This window comes from Bombina bombina, chromosome 2 (assembly GCF_027579735.1).
Source record: "Bombina bombina isolate aBomBom1 chromosome 2, aBomBom1.pri, whole genome shotgun sequence".
NCBI classification, from domain to species: domain Eukaryota; kingdom Metazoa; phylum Chordata; class Amphibia; order Anura; family Bombinatoridae; genus Bombina; species Bombina bombina.
The window spans coordinates 278,102,091-278,122,955 of NC_069500.1; the positions used below are offsets into that span (position 1 = coordinate 278,102,091).

The 20,865-nt window shown below is 41.7% G+C and overlaps 1 protein-coding gene across 2 annotated transcripts in view; it reads right to left on the reverse strand.

Annotated features, from left to right (window-relative positions):
• Positions 1 to 20,865, reverse strand: part of TRIM36 (tripartite motif containing 36) — a 367,128-nt gene that overhangs the window by 271,243 nt on the left and 75,020 nt on the right. The window contains exons 2-3 of one of the 2 annotated variants that reach the window (XM_053701563.1): positions 18,252 to 18,486; positions 3,332 to 3,361 (exon numbers count right to left, since the gene is read on the reverse strand). In XM_053701563.1, coding sequence (XP_053557538.1) covers positions 3,332 to 3,361; positions 18,252 to 18,486 — 265 coding nt within the window. The remainder of the gene's footprint in view (positions 1 to 3,331; positions 3,362 to 18,251; positions 18,487 to 20,865) is intronic. The other variant, XM_053701564.1, reaches the window with a different exon arrangement.

The window sequence follows — 20,865 nt, forward strand, 5'->3', positions numbered from 1 at the left end:
ACCATGGATACCCACACACTATAGGAAAGACCTTAAACTGACCCATCCAGTAATTTTTGAGACTCTACAGTTTTGGGACCAAATCAGACATTCCCCTAATATAGCCCCCCACCCCAACAGACTATCTCTAGCACCCTCAAATGTTTACCAGACTCTCGTATACCTGCATGGTCTAAATATAATGTTAAATACATATCAGACCTATATGACCGATCCAACACGCTCTCTCATACTAATTTATGTAGAAACCTTCAACTGCCCCGTTCTTTGAATTTTGAGGCATTTCGCCTCTGTTCTATTCTCAAATCTTGGGGATTCCCTAATACAACCCTCAGAGAAACAACGAACTGGGAAAGGCGTTGGTCATTTGCCTTACAGATCAGGGGTGCTCTTTCATATCACTATAATTTACTTATTGACCCTTACTCGCTCCATAAAATATCCCAACATATAGCCTGGGAAAAAGAGCTTTGTTTTATCTGCAATATAGATACCTGGCATAGAGAAATATTATTAACTAGGAAAATTTTACACTGTGCTACACTGTGGGAACTACATTTTAAAATAACGGTTCGTTGGCATCTAGTTCCAGTTACTCTCCACAAGATATATAATACCCACCCACCTACCTGTTGGAGAGGCTGTGGCCATCTTGGCACACAGAGCCACATTTGGTGGTCTTGCCCACTTATAACTCCCCTTTGGACACGACTCTTTAACGTACTAGGGCAATTAGGCATCACCCATCCACTAAGCCCCCAAACATGTATTTTACACTTAGAGTTCCCTCCGCTCACTACTGCACAAAAATCCTTAACTATATACCTCCTAATGTCTAGTAAACTAGAGATAGCGAAGGCTTGGAAGCAGAGATCCCCCCCAACTATCAGACAGGTCATGGCTACTGCCTCATTCATTTACAAGATGGAATCCTACGCCTATGCGGCTATGGATGCATTTGAAACATACCTTGACATATGGCGTCCATGGGCTGAGAAGTTTACCCCCCTAGAATCCTGAGCTACCTCCTCAGACATCCCTCTCCCTACCCTCTCTCCCGAAATCCCCCTCTTTGCTCTTCTCCCATTCTTTCCTCATACCCCCCCCTTTTTTTTTCCCTCATATACCCCATCTACGAGAACCATGAGAAAATATGAACTCCTGCATATAAGAAATAAATATCAGAAAATGAGAAATCACTTTGGTAACCCTAGGTCATATTTTTATCAATATCAAAGTTCTATCAACCTTCTATTTTCGGGTACTTAGCTTTTTTTTTTTTCTTTTTTCTACAAACAGTTTGTTTGTTAGAGGCTCAGTTCCCATAATAATGTCTGTTTGTTATAATATATAATTGACTAAATGTCTTTTCATGTTATATCTGGAGCTACCCGGAAAATGTGTTTATTGGAACAAATGTTATCCCTGCGCGGATACTGAATGAATACTTGTTTGCATTTACTTTTCTCAATAAAAAATATTTAACCAAAAAAAAAAAAAAAAAAGTCCCACTGTTCAATAACCCCCCTTAGGAGATATTAACCCATGATTCCTTATTAAGATAAAAGGAGTCCCACTGGGACCCTACCTTGTTTCGTTAACATTACATTCACAAATCAAAATAAAATGAAACGATCTTACCGGAATCTACACCGTGGAACAGGAACATGGCCCTTCAAGTGTGACAGATAGAAGCTTTGCTTCTGACATGGACTTGAGTGAAGAAAGGTAGGCAGCGAAGCTCGTCAATCCTGATTACCAAGGAGCTGTTAATATGAGTCGGGAGGGGTTTGCAGGAAAACTCTCCCTGCATCTCCGGACTCTAACTTTCATCCATGCTCTCACTGAGAGGCTGACAGGATTACTTAAAACTCCAGTCCCATTGCGAAGAGTACTACCCTCCATAAGAGACTCTCTCAAAATTCTGACACTTCTCTGCCAACCTCCTGTGACAAACGGCAAATGATGACTGGGGGATGAGGGAAGTGGGGGAGGTATTTGGGCCTTTGGCTGGGGTGTCTTTGCCTCCTCCTGGTGGCCAGGTTCTGCGTTTCCCAAAAGTAATGAATGCAGCTGTGGACTCTTCCCTTTTAAGAAGAAAAATGATTAACACTTTAGTGTTGCCAAGTGTATCCTGCTCCACCCCTCTTGTCAGTGTCCTAGACCAAACCTTTTGGTATTATATAACAACGTGTGCATGTGAGGTTAATTACTTAGGAAAGTAAGGGGGGTTGAGGAGGGACAACAGGTACTGCTATTGTTTGTTGCCAAGAGATTTGCTTGTTTCCATGGGGATAATGTCACATGCTTTGTGAAAGCTTCAGCATTATACTGTGCACTGCTTTAGTCAGGTGCCATGTGACTCTGCCCCCTACCGTGCATGTGCGCATTCTGCAGAAGCTATGGCCTGGATAGTACCTTCCATATATGGAAATGCCCAGGGGAGAGCTTGCTGCAAACAAAACTATGCCTGAATAAAATGGGATAAGGGGGGTTAAAAATAAACCTTTTTGCAGGTAAGCTTTGGCTGCATTATAAAGTTAGAAACTTGTTACTTCATACTGTTTTTATGTCCCTTTAACTCTTTTGCAGGGGTTAAAAAATAGTTATATGTAAACTACAGAGCAAAACACCACATTAAAGCATTTTTATTTGCACTTTTATGTCCCATTCAACAGATTATTACTGCAGCAATATACGGTGAGAGCATATTCCCTTCAAAATAAATGCTCATTAAAAGGGATATAAAACTTTTTTTTTTCTTTCATGATTCAGATAGAGTATGCAATTTTAAGCAACTTTCTAATTTACTCCAATTATAATTAATTTTCTTCGTTATCTTGGCATCTTTATTTAAAAATGCAGGAAGGTAAGCTTAGAAGCCAGCCAATTTTTTTGTTCCGCACCCTGGGTAGCACTTGCTGATTGGTGGTTACATTTAGCCACCAAAGAGCAAGCGGGAACTCAGGTGCTAAACCAAAAATGGGCCATCTCCTAAGCTTACATTCCTGCTCTTCCAAATAAAGATACCAAGATATCAAAAAAGAAAACAATTATAATAGAAGTACATCAGAAATTTGCTTAAAATTGCATGCTCTATCTGAATCATGAACGAAAAAAAATGTGGGTTTTAAACAGTGTGACTACGGATTAACTTGTCAGCACTTAAAATGACATCTCTACATACTAAATTATTATACAGGTTTGCTTTTCCAACAAAATCAATTTAAATACCAATATGTAAAACAGTTTGAAGAAATAAAAAAGGAGCTACACACACAAAACAGCACACAAGCTGCACTGCAGATACAAGTCAGAATGAAAAGTCTACCTCTTAGAGCAACAGAACTCCGTAATGATGCTGCAAATAACAGGAGTAGGGTTTTAAGAAAAGAAAAAATCTGTTATAAAATCGATAAACATTTTTCACATTAAAAGAGGTTTTGAAAGATAAAAGTTTTCATGTAGATTAGGAAAGGGGTTTTAAAGCTGGGCTTAACAAATTATGTCTATTAGACTTTTCTCTATGTGTACTTTTGAATAACTTATTAACGTTTTCTCTTGACATGTACAGCTGTTATATCTAATGACTTGGACACCGTTTACATCATAATAAATGTCACACCCTTCCCATCACCCTGCCTTGAGAAAGAATAATGGTTTAGAAAAACAATATTGTTTTGCATGAATGCAAATTAACTATCCGTTTACATTGTATATTTGCATTCAAGCCAGTACATTTGTTTCAGACAAAATAACTGCTAGGTAATGGTATTATAAATACTTATTGTATAATACATAAATACACTAAACATTAGCTAAAACACTTGCTTTAACTAAAATCATAACTTAAAATCATCTGATGATGCCCAACACAGGTACACAGGTAGCCCTCAGTTTACGCCGGGGTTAGGTTCCAGAAGGAATGGTTGTAAATTGAAACCCATTTTATAATGTAAGTCAATGGGAAGTGAGGGAGATAGGTTACAGGCCCCTCTCAAAATTGTCATAAGTAACACCTAATACATTATTTTAAAAGCTTTGAAATGAAGACTTTAAATGCTAGACAGCATTATAAACCTAATAAAATAATCACACAACACAGAATATATCATTAAACTAAGTTAAATGAACAAAAACATTTGCTAAACAGCATTATAAACCTAATAAAATAATCACACAACACAGACTTCACTTGCATTTTTCTGCAAACAGTTCTTTCTATGCATTCCAATCTGGACTGAGATATAGACAGGAAGATCTTGTTCCTTTGAAATCTGCTCGATAGCTCAGGTCTGGTTAAACTGATTAATTTTAGCTTGCTTGACTTTGCTGCAACACAAGCGGAAAGCTCCAGCTACTGGCTATTTTAATAAATGCACTGCTTCTCAATGCTTTTCAATAGCAGTCACATGATTGGAAAAAAACATAATTTATGCTTACCTGATAAATTCCTTTCTTCTGTTGTGTGATCAGTCCACGGGTCATCATTACTTCTGGGATATAACTCCTCCCCAACAGGAAATGCAAGAGGATTCACCCAGCAGAGCTGCATATAGCTCCTCCCCTCTACGTCAGTCCCAGTCATTCGACCAAGAATCAACGAGAAAGGAGTAACCAAGGGTGAAGTGGTGACTGGAGTATAATTTAAAAGATATTTACCTGCCTTAAAACAGGGCGGGCCGTGGACTGATCACACAACAGAAGAAAGGAATTTATCAGGTAAGCATAAATTATGTTTTCTTCTGTTATGTGTGATCAGTCCACGGGTCATCATTACTTCTGGGATACCAATACCAAAGCAAAAGTACACGGATGACGGGAGGGATAGGCAGGCTCATTATATAGAAGGAACCACTGCCTGAAGAACCTTTCTCCCAAAAATAGCCTCCGAAGAAGCAAAAGTGTCAAATTTGTAAAATTTGGAAAAAGTATGAAGCGAAGACCAAGTTGCAGCCTTGCAAATCTGTTCAACAGAGGCCTCATTCTTAAAGGCCCAAGTGGAAGCCACAGCTCTAGTGGAGTGAGCTGTAATTCTTTCAGGAGGCTGCTGTCCAGCAGTCTCATAGGCTAAACGTATTATGCTACGAAGCCAAAAAGAGAGAGAGGTAGCAGAAGCTTTTTGACCTCTCCTCTGTCCAGAATAAACGACAAACAGGGAAGAAGTTTGGCGAAAATCTTTAGTTGCCTGCAAGTAGAACTTGAGGGCACGAACTACATCCAGATTGTGTAGAAGACGTTCCTTCTTTGAAGAAGGATTTGGACACAAGGATGGAACAACAATCTCTTGATTGATATTCCTGTTAGTAACTACCTTAGGTAAGAACCCAGGTTTAGTACGCAGAACTACCTTGTCTGAGTGAAAAATCAGATAAGGAGAATCACAATGTAAGGCTGATAACTCAGAGACTCTTCGAGCCGAGGAAATAGCCATTAAAAACAGAACTTTCCAAGATAACAATTTTATATCAATGGAATGAAGGGGTTCAAATGGAACACCCTGTAAAACGTTAAGAACTAAGTTTAAACTCCATGGCGGAGCAACAGCTTTAAACACAGGCTTGATCCTAGCTAAAGCCTGACAAAAAGCCTGGACGTCTGGATTTTCTGACAGACGCCTGTGTAATAAGATGGACAGAGCTGAAATCTGTCCCTTTAATGAACTAGCTGATAAACCCTTTTCTAACCCTTCTTGTAGAAAGGACAATATCCTAGAGATCCTAACCTTACTCCATGAGTAATGTTTGGATTCGCACCAGTATAGGTATTTACGCCATATTTTATGGTAAATCTTTCTGGTAACAGGCTTCCTAGCCTGTATCAGGGTATCAATAACCGACTCAGAAAAACCACGTTTTGATAAAATCAAACGTTCAATTTCCAAGCAGTCAGCTTCAGAGAAGTTAGATTTTGATGTTTGAATGGACCCTGTATCAGAAGGTCCTGTCTTAGAGGTAGAGACCAAGGCGGACAGGATGACATGTCCACTAGATCTGCATACCAAGTCCTGCGTGGCCATGCAGGCGCTATTAGAATCACTGATGCTCTCTCCTGCTTGATTTTGGCAATCAATCGAGGAAGCAGCGGAAAGGGTGGAAACACATAAGCCATCTCGAAGTTCCAAGGTGCTGTCAAAGCATCTATCAGAACCGCTCCCGGATCCCTGGATCTGGACCCGTAGCGAGGAAGTTTGGCGTTCTGGCGAGACGCCATGAGATCTATCTCTGGTTTGCCCCAACGTCGAAGTATTTGGGCAAAGACCTCCGGATGAAGTTCCCACTCCCCCGGATGAAAAGTCTGGCGACTCAAGAAATCCGCCTCCCAGTTCTCCACTCCCGGGATGTGGATTGCTGACAGGTGGCAAGAGTGAGACTCTGCCCAGCGAATTATCTTTGATACTTCCACCATTGCTAGGGAGCTTCTTGTCCCTCCCTGATGGTTGATGTAAGCTACAGTCGTGATGTTGTCCGACTGAAACCTGATGAACCCCCGAGTTGTTAATTGGGGCCAAGCTAGAAGGGCATTGAGAACTGCTCTCAATTCCAGAATGTTTATTGGAAGGAGACTCTCCTCCTGATTCCATAGTCCCTGAGCCTTCAGAGAATTCCAGACAGCGCCCCAACCTAGTAGGCTGGCGTCTGTTGTTACAATTGTCCAGTCTGGCCTGCTGAATGGCATCCCCCTGGACAGGTGTGGCCGATGAAGCCACCATAGAAGAGAATTTCTGGTCTCTTGATTCAGATTCAGAGTAGGGGACAAATCTGAGTAATCCCCATTCCACTGACTTAGCATGCATAATTGCAGAGGTCTGAGGTGTAGGCGTGCAAAAGGTACTATGTCCATTGCCGCTACCATTAAGCCGATCACCTCCATGCATTGAGCTACTGACGGGTGTTGAATGGAATGAAGGACACGGCATGCATTTTGAAGCTTTGTTAACCTGTCCTCTGTCAGGTAAATCTTCATTTCTACAGAATCTATAAGAGTCCCCAAGAATGGAACTCTTGTGAGAGGAAAAAGAGAACTCTTCTTTTCGTTCACTTTCCATCCATGCGACCTTAGAAATGCCAGAACTAACTCTGTATGAGACTTGGCAGTTTGAAAGCTTGAAGCTTGTATTAGAATGTCGTCTAGGTATGGAGCTACCGAAATCCCTCGCGGTCTTAGTACCGCCAGAAGGGCACCCAGAACCTTTGTGAAGATTCTTGGAGCCGTAGCCAATCCGAATGGAAGAGCTACAAACTGGTAGTGCCTGTCTAAGAAGGCAAACCTTAGATACCGGTGATGATCTTTGTGGATCGGTATGTGAAGGTAAGCATCCTTTAAATCCACTGTGGTCATGTACTGACCCTCTTGGATCATGGGTAAGATTGTCCGAATAGTTTCCATTTTGAACGATGGAACTCTTAGGAATTTGTTTAGAATCTTTAAATCTAAGATTGGCCTGAAAGTTCCCTCTTTTTTGGGAACCACAAACAGGTTTGAGTAGAACCCTTGTCCTTGTTCCGACCGCGGAACCGGATGGATCACTCCCATTATTAACAGATCTTGTACGCAGCGTAGAAACGCTTCTTTCTTTATCTGGTTTGTTGACAACCTTGACAGATGAAATCTCCCTCTTGGGGGAGATAATTTGAAGTCTAGAAGGTATCCCTGAGATATGATCTCTAGTGCCCAGGGATCCTGAACATCTCTTGCCCAGGCCTGGGCGAAGAGAGAGAGTCTGCCCCCCACTAGATCCGGTCCCGGATCGGGGGCTCTCGGTTCATGCTGTCTTTGGGGCAGCAGCAGGTTTCCTGGCCTGCTTGCTCTTGTTCCAGGACTGGTTAGGCTTCCAGCCTTGCCTGTAACGAGCAACAGCTCCTTCCTGTTTTGGTGCAGTGGAGGTTGATGCTGCTCCTGTTTTGAAGTTCCGAAAGGGACGAAAATTAGACTGTCTAGCCTTAGCTTTGGCTTTGTCTTGAGGTAGGGCGTGGCCCTTACCTCCTGTAATGTCAGCGATAATCTCTTTCAAACCGGGCCCAAATAAAGACTGCCCCTTGAAAGGTATATTAAGTAATTTGGACTTAGAAGTAACATCAGCTGACCAGGATTTTAGCCACAGCGCCCTACGTGCCTGTATGGCGAATCCTGAGTTCTTAGCCGTAAGTTTGGTTAAATGTACTACGGCCTCCGAAATGAAGGAATTAGCTAGTTTAAGGACTCTAAGCCTGTCCGTAATGTCGTCTAGCGTAGATGAACTAAGGTTCTCTTCAAGCGACTCAATCCAAAATGCTGCCGCAGCCGTAATCGGCGCGATACATGCAAGGGGTTGTAATATAAAACCTTGTTGAACAAACATTTTCTTAAGGTAACCCTCTAATTTTTTATCCATTGGATCTGAGAAAGCACAGCTATCCTCCACCGGGATAGTGGTACGCTTAGCTAAAGTAGAAACTGCTCCCTCCACCTTGGGGACCGTTTGCCATAAGTCCCGAGTGGTGGCGTCTATTGGAAACATCTTTCTAAATATTGGAGGGGGTGAGAACGGCACACCGGGTCTATCCCACTCCTTAGTAACAATTTCAGTTAGTCTCTTAGGTATAGGAAAAACGTCAGTACTCGCCGGTACCGCAAAGTATTTATCCAACCTACACAGTTTCTCTGGTATTGCAACGGTGTTACAATCGTTGAGAGCTGCTAAGACCTCCCCTAGTAATACACGGAGGTTCTCCAATTTAAATTTAAAATTTGAAATATCTGAGTCCAATCTGTTTGGATCAGAACCGTCACCCACAGAATGAAGCTCTCCGTCCTCATGCTCTGCGAGCTGTGACGCAGTATCAGACATGGCCCTAGCATTGTCAGCGCACTCTGTTCTCACCCCAGAGTGATCACGCTTGCCTCTTAGTTCTGGTAATTTAGACAAAACTTCAGTCATAACAGTGGCCATATCTTGTAATGTTATCTGTAATGGCCGCCCAGATGTACTAGGCGCCAAAATATCACGCACCTCCCGGGCGGGAGATGCAGGTACTGCCGCGTGAGGCGAGTTAGTCGGCATAACTCTCCCCTCGCTGTTTGGTGAAATTTGTTCACATTGTACAGATTGACTTTTATTTAAAGTAGCATCAATACAGTTAGTACATAAATTTCTATTGGGCTCCACCTTGGCATTGGAACAAATGACACAGATATCTTCCTCTGAGTCAGACATGTTTACACACTAGCAAAAAACTTACAACTTGGTTATAATCTTTTTTAGCAAAACACGTACTGTGCCTCAAAGAGGTACTAACGATTAAATGACAGTTGAAATAATGAACTGAAAAACAGTTATAGCATCAAACTTTAAAATAACAAAACTTTTAGCAAAGGTTTGTTCCCATTAGTAAAATAACAATAATTAAATTTGACATAAAAAATACAAAGCAACGTTTTATTCACAGTCACTATAAGAATTCTCACAGCTCTGCTGAGAGAATTTACCTCCCTTCAAAGAAGTTTGAAGACCCCTGAGATCTATCAGAGATGAACCGGATCATGCAGGAAAAATAAAAGTAACTGACTGGTATTTTTTGATGCGTAGCAAAGAGCGCCAAAAACGGCCCCTCCCTCTCCCACACAGCAGTGAAGAGAAACGAAACTGTCACAATTAAAGAAAAAAAAAAAAAAAAAAAACTGCCAAGTGGAAAATAATGCCCAAATATTTATTCACACAGTACCTCAGCAATGTAAACGATTCTACATTCCAGCAAAAACGTTTAACATGATAAATAGTTATTAAAAAGGATTAGTGACCCTTAACAGAGTAGTTCCGGTGAAATACCATCCCCAGAATACTGAAGTGTATACATACATGTCATTTTAACGGTATGGCAGGATTTTCTCATCAATTCCATTCAGAAAATAAAAACTGCTACATACCTCAATGCAGATTCATCTGCCCGCTGTCCCCTGATCTGAAGCCTTTACCTCCCTCAGATGGCCGAGAACAGCAATATGATCTTAACTACTCCGGTTAAAATCATAGTAAAAAAACTCTGACAGATTCTTCCTCAAACTCTGCCAGAGAAGTAATAACACGCTCCGGTGCTATTTTAAAATAACAAACTTTTGATTGAAGTCATAAAAACTAAGTATAATCACCATAGTCCTCTCACACATCCTATCTAGTCGTTGGGTGCAAGAGAATGACTGGGACTGACGTAGAGGGGAGGAGCTATATGCAGCTCTGCTGGGTGAATCCTCTTGCATTTCCTGTTGGGGAGGAGTTATATCCCAGAAGTAATGATGACCCGTGGACTGATCACACATAACAGAAGAAAAGGTTGTTATTCTGAAACGGTGTAAATTGAACCGTTGTAAAACGAGGGCCACCTGTATATTTTATACATATACATACACACACACCCAAGCATGTCAGCATAGAGTCACTAGTCTCATTGGTCTTTTAGGCAACATATTTATTGTGGCATTTCAGAGTTAACCAACAGGCTCATAAAGTGCATAAGCAAGCAGGAAGTGATCTTGTGGATTCGCATTGTCTGAGGAAGTCTCCATTCAAACAATACAGAGTTGAGGATTCTTGGAAAAGTGTTCACATTTTAAAATCAGACTTTCTCCCAATGCAAATACAATACGCATTTTAAATAGGGCAGATATTGCTGGGCTTCCTTACAAACTATGTTGAGGCTCTTGTTTATTAAACAATGTGCTGTGGCACACTAGAGTGGCACGAGGGAGCCAGATCAGTGCCACCAAATTTTGACAGCAAAAACAGAATTTATGTTTACCTGATAAATTTCTTTCTCCAACGGTGTGTCCGGTCCACGGCGTCATCCTTACTTGTGGGATATTCTCCTCCCCAACAGGAAATGGCAAAGAGCCCAGCAAAGCTGGTCACATGATCCCTCCTAGGCTCCGCCTACCCCAGTCATTCGACCGACGTTAAGGAGGAATATTTGCATAGGAGAAACCATATGGTACCGTGGTGACTGTAGTTAAAGAAAATAAAATATCAGACCTGATTAAAAAAAAAAAACCAGGGCGGGCCGTGGACCGGACACACCGTTGGAGAAAGAAATTTATCAGGTAAACATAAATTCTGTTTTCTCCAACATAGGTGTGTCCGGTCCACGGCGTCATCCTTACTTGTGGGAACCAATACCAAAGCTTTAGGACACGGATGAAGGGAGGGAGCAAATCAGGTCACCTAAATGGAAGGCACCACGGCTTGCAAAACCTTTCTCCCAAAAATAGCCTCAGAAGAAGCAAAAGTATCAAACTTGTAAAATTTGGTAAAAGTGTGCAGTGAAGACCAAGTCGCTGCCCTACATATCTGATCAACAGAAGCCTCGTTCTTGAAGGCCCATGTGGAAGCCACAGCCCTAGTGGAATGAGCTGTGATTCTTTCGGGAGGCTGCCGTCCGGCAGTCTCGTAAGCCAATCTGATGATGCTTTTAATCCAAAAAGAGAGAGAGGTAGAAGTTGCTTTTTGACCTCTCCTTTTACCTGAATAAACAACAAACAAGGAAGATGTTTGTCTAAAATCCTTTGTAGCATCTAAATAGAATTTTAGAGCGCGAACAACATCCAAATTGTGCAACAAACGTTCCTTCTTTGAAACTGGTTTTGGACACAGAGAAGGTACGATAATCTCCTGGTTAATGTTTTTGTTAGAAACAACTTTTGGAAGAAAACCAGGTTTAGTACGTAAAACCACCTTATCTGCATGGAACACCAGATAAGGAGGAGAACACTGCAGAGCAGATAATTCTGAGACTCTTCTAGCAGAAGAAATCGCAACTAAAAACAAAACTTTCCAAGATAATAACTTAATATCAACGGAATGTAAGGGTTCAAACGGAACCCCCTGAAGAACTGAAAGTACTAAATTGAGACTCCAAGGAGGAGTCAAAGGTTTGTAAACAGGCTTGATTCTAACCAGAGCCTGAACAAAGGCTTGAACATCTGGCACAGCTGCCAGCTTTTTGTGAAGTAATACCGACAAGGCAGAAATCTGTCCCTTCAGGGAACTTGCAGATAATCCTTTTTCCAATCCTTCTTGAAGGAAGGATAGAATCCTAGGAATCTTAACCTTGTCCCAAGGGAATCCTTTAGATTCACACCAACAGATATATTTTTTCCAAATTTTGTGGTAAATCTTTCTAGTCACAGGCTTTCTGGCCTGAACAAGAGTATCGATAACAGAATCTGAGAATCCTCGCTTCGATAAAATCAAGCGTTCAATCTCCAAGCAGTCAGCTGGAGTGAAACCAGATTCGGATGTTCGAACGGACCCTGAACAAGAAGGTCTCGTCTCAAAGGTAGCTTCCAAGGTGGAGCCGATGACATATTCACCAGATCTGCATACCAAGTCCTGCGTGGCCACGCAGGAGCTATCAAGATCACCGACGCCCTCTCCTGCTTGATCCTGGCTATCAGCCTGGGGATGAGAGGAAATGGCGGGAACACATAAGCTAGTTTGAAGGTCCAAGGTGCTACTAGTGCATCCACTAGAGCCGCCTTGGGATCCCTGGATCTGGCCCCGTAGCAAGGAACTTTGAAGTTCTGACGAGAGGCCATCAGATCCATGTCTGGAATGCCCCACAGGTGAGTGACTTGGGCAAAGATTTCCGGATGGAGTTCCCACTCCCCCGGATGCAATGTCTGCCGACTCAGAAAATCCGCTTCCCAATTTTCCACTCCTGGGATGTGGATAGCAGACAGGTGGCAGGAGTGAGACTCCGCCCAAAGAATAATTTTGGTTACTTCTTCCATCGCTAGGGAACTCCTTGTTCCCCCTGATGGTTGATGTACGCAACAGTCGTCATGTTGTCTGATTGAAACCGTATGAACCTGGTCCTCGCAAGCTGGGGCCAGGCCTGGAGAGCATTGAATATCGCTCTCAGTTCCAGAATATTTATCGGTAGAAGAGATTCTTCCCGAGACCAAAGACCCTGAGCTTTCAGGGATCCCCAGACCGCGCCCCAGCCTATCAGACTGGCGTCGGTCGTGACAATGACCCACTCTGGTCTGTGGAACATCATCCCTTGAGACAGATTGTCCAGGGACAGCCACCAACGGAGTGAGTCTCTGGTTCTCTGATTTACTTGTATCTTCGGAGACAAGTCTGTATAGTCCCCATTCCACTGACTGAGCATGCACAGTTGTAATGGTCTTAGATGAATGCGCGCAAAAGGAACTATGTCCATCGCCGCCACCATCAACCCGATCACTTCCATGCACTGAGCTATGGAAGGAAGAGGAACGGAATGAAGTATCCGACAAGAGTCCAGAAGCTTTGTTTTTCTGGCCTCTGTTAGAAAGATCCTCATTTCTAAGGAGTCTATAATTGTTCCCAAGAAGGGAACCCTTGTTGACGGGGATAGAGAACTCTTTTCCACGTTCACTTTCCAGCCGTGAGATCTGAGAAAGGCCAGGACAATGTCCGTGTGAGCCTTTGCTTGAGGAAGGGACGACGCTTGAATCAGAATGTCGTCCAGGTAAGGTACTACTGCAATGCCCCTTGGTCTTAGCACCGCTAGAAGGGACCCTAGTACCTTTGTGAAAATCCTTGGAGCAGTGGCTAATCCGAAAGGAAGCGCCACGAACTGGTAATGTTTGTCCAGGAATGCAAACCTTAGGAACCGATGATGTTCCTTGTGGATAGGAATATGTAGATACGCATCCTTTAAATCCACCGTGGTCATGAATTGACCTTCCTGGATGGAAGGGAGGATAGTTCGAATGGTTTCCATCTTGAACGATGGGACCTTGAGAAATTTGTTTAAGATCTTGAGATCTAGGATTGGTCTGAACGTTCCCTCTTTTTTGGGAACTATGAACAGATTGGAGTAGAACCCCATCCCTTGTTCTCTTAATGGAACAGGATGAATCACTCCCATTTTTAACAGGTCTTCTACACAATGCAAGAACGCCTGTCTTTTTATGTGGTGTGAAGACAACTGCGACCTGTGGAACCTCCCCCTTGGGGGAAGTCCCTTGAATTCCAGAAGATAACCCTGGGAGACTATTTCTAGCGCCCAAGGATCCAGAACATCTCTTGCCCAAGCCTGAGCGAAGAGAGAGAGTCTGCCCCCCACCAGATCCGGTCCCGGATCGGGGGCCAATATTTCATGCTGTCTTGGTAGCAGTGGCAGGTTTCTTGGCCTGCTTTCCCTTGTTCCAGCCTTGCATTGGTCTCCAAGCTGGCTTGGCCTGAGAAGTATTACCCTCTTGCTTAGAGGACGTAGTACCTTGGGCTGGTCCGTTTTTACGAAAGGGACGAAAATTAGGTCTATTTTTTGCCTTGAAAGGCCGATCCTGAGGAAGGGCGTGGCCCTTACCCCCAGTGATATCAGAGATAATCTCTTTCAAGTCAGGACCAAACAACGTTTTCCCCTTGAAAGGAATGTTTAGTAGCTTGTTCTTGGAAGACGCATCAGCCGACCAAGATTTCAACCAAAGCGCTCTGCGCGCCACAATAGCAAACCCAGAGTTCTTAGCCGCTAACTTAGCCAATTGCAAAGAGGCGTCTAGAGTGAAAGAATTAGCCAATTTGAGAGCATTGATTCTGTCCATAATCTCCTCATAAGGAGGAGAGTCACTATCGAGCACCTTAAGCAGTTCATCAAACCAGAAATATGCGGCAGTAGTGACAGGGACAATGCATGAAATGGGTTGTAGAAGGTAACCCTGCTGAACAAACATCTTTTTAAGCAAACCTTCTAATTTTTTATCCATAGGATCTTTGAAAGCACAACTATCCTCTATGGGAATAGTGGTGCGTTTGTTTAAAGTAGAAACCGCTCCCTCGACCTTGGGGACTGACTGCCATAAGTCCTTTCTGGGGTCGACCATAGGAAACAATTTTTTAAATATGGGGGGAGGGACGAAAGGAATACCGGGCCTTTCCCATTCTTTATTAACAATGTCCGCCACCCGCTTGGGTATAGGAAAAGCTTCTGGGAGCCCCGGCACCTCTAGGAACTTGTCCATTTTACATAGTTTCTCTGGGATGACTAAATTTTCACAATCATCCAGAGTGGATAATACCTCCTTAAGCAAAATGCGGAGATGTTCCAATTTAAATTTAAATGTAATCACATCAGATTCAGCCTGCTGAGAAATGTTCCCTAAATCAGTAATTTCTCCCTCAGACAAAACCTCCCTGGCCCCCTCAGATTGGGTTAGGGGCCCTTCAGAGATATTAATATCAGCGTCGTCATGCTCTTCAGTAACTAAAACAGAGCAGCCACGCTTACGCTGACAAGGGTTCATTTTGGCTAAAATGTTTTTGACAGAATTATCCATTACAGCCGTTAATTGTTGCATAGTAAGGAGTATTGGCGCGCTAGATGTACTAGGGGCCTCCTGAGTGGGCAAGACTCGTGTAGACGAAGGAGGGAATGATGCAGTACCATGCTTACTCCCCTCACTTGAGGAATCATCTTGGGCATCATTGTCATTATCACATAAATCACATTTATTTAAATGAATAGGAATTCTGGCTTCCCCACATTCAGAACACAGTCTATCTGGTAGTTCAGACATGTTAAACAGGCATAAACTTGATCAGAAAGTACAAAAAACGTTTTAAAATAAAACCGTTACTGTCACTTTAAATTTTAAACTGAACACACTTTATTACTGCAATTGCGAAAAAACATGAAGGAATTGTTCAAAATTCACCAAATTTTCACCACAGCGTCTTAAAGCCTTGAAAATATTGCACACCAATTTTGGAAGCTTTAACCCTTAAAATAACGGAACCGGAGCCGTTTTAAGCTTTAAACCCCTTTACAGTCCCTGGTATCTGCTTTGCTGAGACCCAACCAAACCCAAAGGGGAATACGATACCAAATGACGCCTTCAGAAGTCTTTTATAAGTATCAGAGCTCCTCTCACATGCGACTGCATGCCATGCCTCTCAAAAACAAGTGCGCAACACCGGCGCGAAAATGAGACTCTGCCTATGCTTTGGGAAAGCCCCTAAAGAATAAGGTGTCTAAAACAGTGCCTGCCGATATTATTATATCAAAATACCCAAATAAAATGATTCCTCAAGGCTAAATATGTGTTAATAATCAATCGATTTAGCCCAGAAAAAGTCTACAGTTTAAATAAGCCCTTGTGAAGCCCTTATTTACAATCGTAATAAACATGGCTTACCGGATCCCATAGGGAAAATGACAGCTTCCAGCATTACATCGTCTTGTTAGAATGTGTCATACCTCAAGCAGCAAGGGACTGCAAACTGTTCCCCCAACTGAAGTTAATTGCTCTCAACAGTCCTGTGTGGAACAGCCATGGATTTTAGTTACGGTTGCTAAAATCATTTTCCTCATACAAACAGAATTCTTCATCTCTTTTCTGTTTCTGAGTAAATAGTACGTACCAGCACTATTTGAAAATAACAAACTCTTGATTGAATAATGAAAAACTACAGTTAAACACTAAAAAACTCTAAGCCATCTCCGTGGAGATGTTGCCTGTACAACGGCAAAGAGAATGACTGGGGTAGGCGGAGCCTAGGAGGGATCATGTGACCAGCTTTGCTGGGCTCTTTGCCATTTCCTGTTGGGGAGGAGAATATCCCACAAGTAAGGATGACGCCGTGGACCGGACACACCTATGTTGGAGAAATATATGTTTTTCTCCAAATTGCAACATACTTTTGCTAAAAATATAATTGTATAAATAGTTAAGTGTTGTCAGCCTTCTATGAAATCAGTTTACGTTACCAGCTCATTTGTCCTCTCCTGCCTGTATTTTAATAGGCAGCTATGATGTGATCATGATGTCATTTATTTTAAGAGATGGGATCCAAACTTTAGCTTCTATAACTGGCGTTTCAAACTTTGTACCTAAATTAGTATCCTGCCAGCCTGAAGGATTTATGACTGTCTATTACAATTACGGACACACAGATGCTAATGCGCCTGCCATGAGCAACTAACCGCCAGTGAAAGGCAGTGAAAACCACTGCTCTATAGTTTGCATTACCGAATAAAATAAAGTATTCAGTTTTGAAGAGTGATCTTTTGGGACATTTATAAAGGGATATGAAAACATATTTTTTTTGCAATTTAGACAGTGCACACCATTGTAAAAAAATGTTTCCAATTTACTTCCATTATCAAGTTTGCTTTGTTTCTGTGATAGCCTGCGTTTGTAAGTATCTGGAGCACTATGTAGCAGGAAATATTGCTGCCATCTAGTGTTCTTGCAAATGGATAACATTCTTGCAAAAACTGCTGCCATATAGTTCTCCAGAAATGGGCCAGCTCCTATGCATACGTCCCTGCTATCCAACAAAAGATACAAAGAGAACGAAGAAAAATTAATAGAAGTAAATTAGAAAGTAGTTTAAAAATTGCATGCTCCGATTTAACAATTTAAAAAAAAAAGTTTGAGTTTCATATCCCCTTAAAAAAATAAAAGAAAAAGAAAAAAAGTGTCAAAAGCGAGCTGCGGAGGACAGGGGCGCATATGTACGCCCCGGTCTGCCGTAGCTTGAAAACTCAAGCCCATAGTGGTCAAGACATGCACACTAATCCTACCTTAATATGTGGCCATAGAAAGAAGTTTCAACAAAGGATACCAACATAAAGATTTTAAAACTCAAATGTAAACAGGAACTCAAAGGGATATAAAACTATTTTTTTATGATACAGAGATCATACAATTTTAGACAACTCTCTAGTTTACTTTTATTATCAAAATTTGCTTCATTCTCTTGGTATATTTTGTAAAAAAAAAAAAAAAAAAAAAAAAAACAGCAATTCACTAGTGGAACAAGCTGAACACATTGGGTGAACCAAAGAGCTACATTTGTGCAGCCACTAATCAGCAACTAGCTTCCAGTAGTGCATTCCTTAGCCTACCTAGGTATTATTTTCAAGAAAGGATACTACGAGTACAGAGCCAATCAGATAATAAAAATAAATTGGAAAGTGGTTTCAAATTGCACACTATCTAAAATCAGGAAAGAAAAAAAAAAATTAGGGTTTTATGTCCCTTTAAATTGCATGTTCTGTTTAAAACACGTTAACTTCCATGTCCCTTTGAATTTCATATAAAGCTGTTAAACCGGTCCATGATTTGTCACCCATTATTTGGATTTTTATATTTATTTTGGATCACCTTGTCTTTCCACAGCTATTGTAATATGGATCAGATCATTAAATGTGCACAGGTTTAATGCCTTTGGAACAAGAACAAAACCACAGATTAAAACATTTTTGCATTGAAGTATTAGCACATACCTGATCGGAGAAGTTTATCGATTCTCTCCACACTCGGAGACTGTATGCGAATGCGTGGGCTTCCAGGAGTAGATGCTTCTGAGCTCACATCAGTAGAGTCCTCGTGAGGTAAAAATAGTAGCTCTTTCACACATTTGTGACAAATGCTGTGATGACATGGCAAGATTAACGGATGTGTGAACAGCTCCTTGCAAGAAGGACAAATAAGCTCACGTTCAATGTTTTTAATGGAAACCTTGAAGGGTAAAAACAAAAACAATGATATAGTAAGACAAACATGTCTGAAATAATCATAAAAATATTTTTAAAAAAAGGGATGTAAAATAGTGCTGCAGAATCTGTTGTACTGCTGCTAATAATAATAATAATAAATAATAATATGAATACAAACTTTAAGTTTTTTTTTTTTTTCTAAATAAAAAAGCGATGTTAGTACAACATAAGCATCAATAATTAACATATAATTAACTGAATCACATCACTACCATAAAAATAGCTTTATACTAAAACAAAGATGTGCATGATACAGATGGAATTATATAACACTTTAACCAGTTCATTACCTCATAGAAAAACTTTTTTTTAGCATTTTTGCAATCACTTTATTTCAACAGAAATAGAGCCTTTTTTTTATTTTTTTTATTTACCTGTCAAAACGATATATATTTTTTAAGTAGACAACACAAGGTATTGACCTAGGCCCATTTTGGTATATTTCATGACCTCATATCACCGCCAAATGCGATCAAATAAAATATTGTTAATTTTTGCACAAACTTTGGGTTTCTCACTGAAATTATATACATACTGCTTGTGCAATCATGACAAATAGTTGTAAAAGTTTCTCTGGGAGCCCCTTTGTTTAGAAATAGCAGACATATATATATGGCTTTACCATTGCTTTTTGGCAATTAGAAGGCTGCTAATTGCAGCTGCGCACCACACATCTATTATTCCCTGCAGTGAAGGAGTTATTTAGGTATCTTAAAAGGTTAATTTAAGCTTTAATGTAGAGATTGCCCTCCCACCTGACACTTCCCACCAGATACCTACAAAACAGCTCTTTTCCCTCCCTCACACACCCCCCCCCCCCCACACACACACACACACACACTGGTCACCCCCATCTTAAGTACTGGTAGACAGTCTGCCAATATAAAAAAAAGTTGGGGGGGTTTTTGTTTGTTTTTCTGCAGGGTAGAGGTTGGTACCCTCCAACCTCCCTGATCCCTCCCAAACAGCTCTCGATCCCTCCCCCCTCTAACTAGCGCCACCATCTTAGGTACTGGCAACTGTCTGCCAGTACTGATAATAAAAAAACACCCCTTTTTTTATGTTTATTTAAATAAAAAAATTCTGTAGTGGTCCCACCACCTCCCCTGTTCCCTCGATCACATGTTAGGGAACTCCTCACACTCCCTTTTCTGTAGTGTAACTGCCTCATCCCTGCCTGTCCCTTTATTTTATTTTTTATTTTCTGTAGCGTAGGGCCCTCCCACTCCCTTCCCCTCTGTTGCTGGGCCGCCTGTCACCATCTGTAACAATCAGGTATCTGCACTCATATGGAACCGGTGGAGCGATCATGCTCTGGTTCCATATGAGAGCAGATGCCTGGAGCTCAGGAACTCATTTAAAATACATTTAAAGTTAAACTATGCAATTGCAGAAAATTATATATTAGAAAATATTACACTGCCCCACAGGGTGGCAAATATTTTCTGTGGAGAACACTGATAGATTTATTTACACACACACACATACAGTATCTCACAAAAGTGAGTACACCCCTCACATTTTTGTAAATATTTTATTATATCTTTTCATGTGACAAAACTGAAGAAATGACACTTTGCTACAATGTAAAGTAGTGAGTGTACAGCCTGTATAACAGTGTCAATTTGCTTCCCCCTCAAAATAACTAAACACAGCCATTAATGTCTAAACCGTTGGCAACAAAAGTGAGTACACCCCTAAGTGGAAATGTCCAAATTGGGCCCAAAGTGTCAATATTTTGTGTGCCTACTATTATTTTCCAGCACTGACTTAACCCTCTTGGGCATGGAGTTCAGCAAAGCTTCACAGGTTGCCACTGGAGTCCTCTTCCAGTCCTCCATGACATCATGGAGCTGGTGGATGTTACAGGCCTTGCACTCCCCCACCTTCTGTTTGAGGATGCCCCACAGATGCTCAATAGGGTTTAGGTCTGGAGACATGCTTGGCCAGTTCATCACCTTTACCCTCAGCTTCTTTGGCAAGGCAGTGGTCGTCTTGGAGGTGTGTTTGGGGTCATTATGTTAGAATACTGCCCTGCTGCCTAGTCTCCGAAGGGAGGGGATCATGCTCTGCTTCAGTATGTCACAGTACATGTTGGCATTCATGGTTCCCTCAATGAACTGTAGCTCCCCAGTGCCGGCAGCACTCATGCAGGCCCGGACCATGACACTCCCACCACCATGCTTGACTGTAGGCAAGACAAACACTTGTCTTTGTACTCCTCACCTGGTTGCCGCCCCTCACGCTTGACACCATCTGAACCAAATAAGTTTATCTTGGTCTCATCGGAAAACAGGACATGGTTCCAGTAATCCATGTCCTTATTCTGCTTGTCTTCAGC